Genomic DNA, 1,207 nt, shown 5'->3' with positions numbered 1-1,207 from the left:
GCCGGGGGTGCCGCGCTGCGGCTGGAGGCTGGGTCCTGCGGGCAGGAGCCTGGTACCTCCGGGGCTCGCTGGGTTCCCAGGAGTGAGTGCTCCTTCTCCACCTTCTCCAGCCCCCTGCCCCATGCTGCCTGGGATTTTTATGCCTTCTGGTTTTATCCCTTCTTGACTGTCTCTGTCTTGAGCTGAGGAGTCCGTGTCCGTAAGTCTCTCCTTGCGAGAGGTCTGGCACGCGCGTGGCATCAGCCCGTGCTGAGACTCGCGCAGGTCTCTGGGACGGGGCAGAGGCTGTGATCACCTTTGTGCCGCCTTTGTGTTGCTTTCTCTGAATCCTCAGCTGTATGTATCCCTGTCTTTGCAGTGTATTGTCAGAATTTTGCCCCGAGCTTTAAAGAAAGCGAGATGAATGTCATAGCAGCCGATATGTGCACCAACGCCCGCCGGGTCCGCAAGCGCTGGCTGCCGAAGATTAAGTCCATGCTGCCGGAGGGGATGGAGATGTACCGCACGGTCATGGGCTCCACCACAAACAGTGTCCCTCTGGATCCTGAATTCCAGCCCAACACTGCTCAGGTCTTTGAGCAGCGAATCTATGCAGAACGGAGGAGCGATTCAGGAACTATAGTAGCCTTGAGAACTAACACGGTGAATGTAGAGCTGAGCAATGGATCCAGCCAGTCCTTCGAACAGAGCGAGGATGCCGAAGGGGCTGGCTCTGTGATACAGGAGGCAGCTGCCACAGATGCTATGGCATCGGATACCCAAAGCACTCCGCAACCTTTTGAACAAGGTTCAGGCTCCTCCAGCCGGCCCGAAACTCCCGTGAGAAGACAAGATGGTACTTACGGAGGGACTTTATAAAGAGAGCAAACGTTTCGTGACCTATAAGGGATCTGTAATACTAAAGCTGCTTGCATGCATTACTAATACAAAACAAAAAATGTGATCAAGCCACTTACCTACTGAACTGCTACTGTTGCCTGAAAAAAATGTGATTTTTATTCTGCTTGTATTTAAAATTTATGAAGGAAATAATCGCATTCGTTATACTGTAAACGACTAGGTCTGTGGCGACCTACTTAAAAAAAAATATTGGGCTCCTTTTTTGATATTCCTGAGGTTAGTCTATAAGATTGTAGCTTTTTTCTTTTTTTTTTCTCCTTTTTTTTTGTTTTTAATTTTAAGAAGGGGAGGAGAAAAGCTAGCCACC

General features: G+C 50.0%; 1 protein-coding gene across 1 annotated transcript in view; it reads left to right on the top strand.

Annotated features, from left to right (window-relative positions):
• Positions 1-966, top strand: part of LOC104618533 (nucleus accumbens-associated protein 2-like) — a gene marked incomplete at its 5' end in the record, with an annotated part of 4,186 nt that extends 3,220 nt beyond the window's left edge. The window contains one exon of the mRNA XM_010284159.1: positions 359-966. Coding sequence (XP_010282461.1) covers positions 359-858 — 500 coding nt within the window. The remainder of the gene's footprint in view (positions 1-358) is intronic.
• Positions 967-1,207: the final 241 nt, after the last annotated feature.

The sequence above is a fragment of the Phaethon lepturus genome, unplaced genomic scaffold (genome assembly GCF_000687285.1).
Source record: "Phaethon lepturus isolate BGI_N335 unplaced genomic scaffold, ASM68728v1 scaffold24323, whole genome shotgun sequence".
NCBI classification, from domain to species: domain Eukaryota; kingdom Metazoa; phylum Chordata; class Aves; order Phaethontiformes; family Phaethontidae; genus Phaethon; species Phaethon lepturus.
Note: the sequence above shows the minus strand (reverse complement) of the source record. Positions and strands in the feature narration are given on the sequence as shown.